Source organism: Lactuca virosa, chromosome 9, assembly GCF_052849685.1.
Source record: "Lactuca virosa cultivar CGN04683 chromosome 9, Lactuca_virosa_CGN04683_v6, whole genome shotgun sequence".
NCBI classification, from domain to species: domain Eukaryota; kingdom Viridiplantae; phylum Streptophyta; class Magnoliopsida; order Asterales; family Asteraceae; genus Lactuca; species Lactuca virosa.
The window spans coordinates 198499862-198502189 of record NC_136434.1 but is presented as its reverse complement, the minus strand read 5'-3'; the positions used below and the strand labels follow the sequence as shown (position 1 = coordinate 198502189).

Sequence of the window (2328 nt, the reverse complement as noted above, 5' to 3'; positions counted from 1 at the left end):
TGTTGTGATTTTAGCAAAAAAATCAACTTTTAAGCCTATAAAACGTGGGAACGAGAGCGGGTTCGATGGTGATGAATGTATTCAGGGATAGGATCGGGGGATTCAGGGCAGGGACAGGGACAACAACTAATTTCGGGGGTAGAGACAGTTATTTCCGCTTCCGTTTGGTCCTGTTAACATCCCTAATCTTTATGATTGTAATAATGATATTTATTAAAAAGAATTACAAAAAACTCCAAAAATAATATATAAATTATAATTATTGTGTTTTTTAATTAAAAAAAATTATTTTTATTTATGTTTTTTAATAAATAAATATAAGTTTTTTTCAAATAAATTTAGTACATATAAAATAAAAAAATTTAAGAAAAATCCTTAAACTTTAATCTTATTAACAAAAAAAAGTCATTTATTTGCAATTTAACAGTGTTATTTTGGAAGTGTTTACCACTTTCAATAAACTGTGTGGGAAAAAAATGATTTTTTTTTTCAATTAAGCCAAAATATAAAGACTTTTTTACAATAGCATCTGAATTTGAATTGTGGGTTAAGATAACTACTTTGTATCGATTCCAAATTGAGATACATCCACACCCAGTTTAATACCATTATTATATGTCTACATGTGCAATACATACAGCCTTTCTTTAATTTATTACAAAATAATGGACATTATCCATTGAAAACAATTAGTAAACGGAATCAAGTCTCCTAGACGTGAAAGATGGCTTTGAAACATATAAAAATAAAAAGACTAATATTGACCTATGGAGCATAAAAGATGGGGTTAGAAGTACAAACAGGGTTAATATTTCTTCAAAATATTCAGATTTCGAGGGGATCTGTTCAGTGTCTTTGTGGCCTTCCGTTGTGTTCAAATGCCTCAACTACAGAAGTTAATTCATGGCCCATCTTCCTGAGAATGTGACCACCACCATCATTACCACTTCTGTTTGATCCGTACTGAATCATGGGATCTTTATTAATATCCAAACAATGCAAAATGATCACTGTAACTACTGAACCAACAAACATAGGAATCGGACCAAAAATCCATAGCAACAAAGTGGTCGCAAAGTAGAGTGCTCGCAATCCAAGAGCCCAGAAATTGCTTCCTCTCAAAACAGCCTTCTGGATGCACTCAACAGGAACATCGCCAGTAGGGATACTTATGAGGAAACACCCATGAACAAAGTGCCTCGTAGTTTGTACAAAACATGCAAAGGCCAGTAAGAAGCAAGATAGAATAGCGATATATTTGATGGCGTTGGTGGATTCACTTGTATCCCCTAAGATAAAACTGCTTGTAAAGTTATTCGTTGAGTTTCCGAGTAAAGCTCCGATAAGAGAGCACAGAACTAGAGAGATTGATGACAGGGAAGTTGACGCGGATAAATGACCGCTAAGAACAGACACACAAAACCCTCTGTCTTTGGCTTCAAACTGCATCAATTCAAGAAAATCTAGAGTTAGATTTGATTAGAAAAACAAGAACCCAGATTGAAAATACAAAAAGAAAACGATTTCTCCTTAGATATTAGGGTTTAAAGTTTAAAGGTTCATACCAGAAGCATTTTTTCGACCCAGGCTTTCTTGTTATGATTCTCGTAGCCGATTGCGGTGGTTTCGGGATGCTTGAGGTATCTGTAGAGAAGGAAGAGATGATAGACGCACATGATGAAAAATCCAAATGGCACCAGGATTAGATCTAAGTCTTCTTCTTTCCAATTCCACCCCATCTTTCTTTTTGCTGTGATTAACTGTGTTTTTTTTATTGATTGGATGGAGGTGAGAAGGAGGTTAATGTAGGATGATTGTAGTCTATTAAAGGGTATATAGTAAATGAAAGTGGGTCTGACTATGTCAGCGAGATTTGGTGGGAATTTGTTTGTATTTTATTCATTCACATGCCCTTGTATTCACAACTTGCATATGTTTATTATTCTTCCAGCCTAAACTTTTGAACTCAAAATCTAAGAGTTATTTCTAAATTTTTTTCAATGATGGTTGTTTTTGGATATATAATATTTAATTAATAACCTTATATATAGAAAAACTAAAGAATATAATTGACCTCAATTTTATAAAAGGCTGAGATTAAATAAGAAGTCTTTTTTTTTCTTTGACTTTCTTTTATCAAATCTTCTTCCTATATTAGATAAAAACACTTACGTATATGTCACCCTTTTTTTTCCCCCAAAAATACAACGTTGAGTAGAACAACTTAAGGGTTGGGTTAGGTTATGTTTCCCTCTTTTCATGGTAATAATAGTGTACAATATCTGAAAAACTAAAGTGTTGCTTGATAAACTCTTAATGTAACCATTT

The 2328-nt window shown here is 33.0% G+C and overlaps 1 protein-coding gene across 1 annotated transcript; it reads right to left on the bottom strand.

Annotated features, from left to right (window-relative positions):
* Positions 1-577: 577 nt before the first annotated feature.
* LOC145136326 (uncharacterized) lies at positions 578-1824 on the bottom strand. Its single transcript, XM_079070460.1, has 2 exons — positions 1566-1824; positions 578-1443 (listed from the first exon to the last, which is right to left on the bottom strand). Exons 1-2 carry the CDS (start codon positions 1737-1739, stop codon positions 847-849), a joined length of 771 nt encoding a protein of 256 aa, XP_078926586.1. The 5' UTR covers positions 1740-1824; the 3' UTR covers positions 578-846.
* Between the last annotated feature and the right edge of the window lie 504 nt (positions 1825-2328).

Excerpts from the sequence above, each read along its gene's own strand:
- LOC145136326 (XM_079070460.1), bottom strand. The coding sequence starts at position 1,739 with ATGGGGTGGAATTGGAAAGAAGAAGACTTAGATCTAATCCTGGTGCCA. Across the intron at positions 1,444-1,565 it reads GGGTCGAAAAAATGCTTCTG|TTTGAAGCCAAAGACAGAGG; the intron begins GTATGAACCTTT and ends GAATTGATGCAG.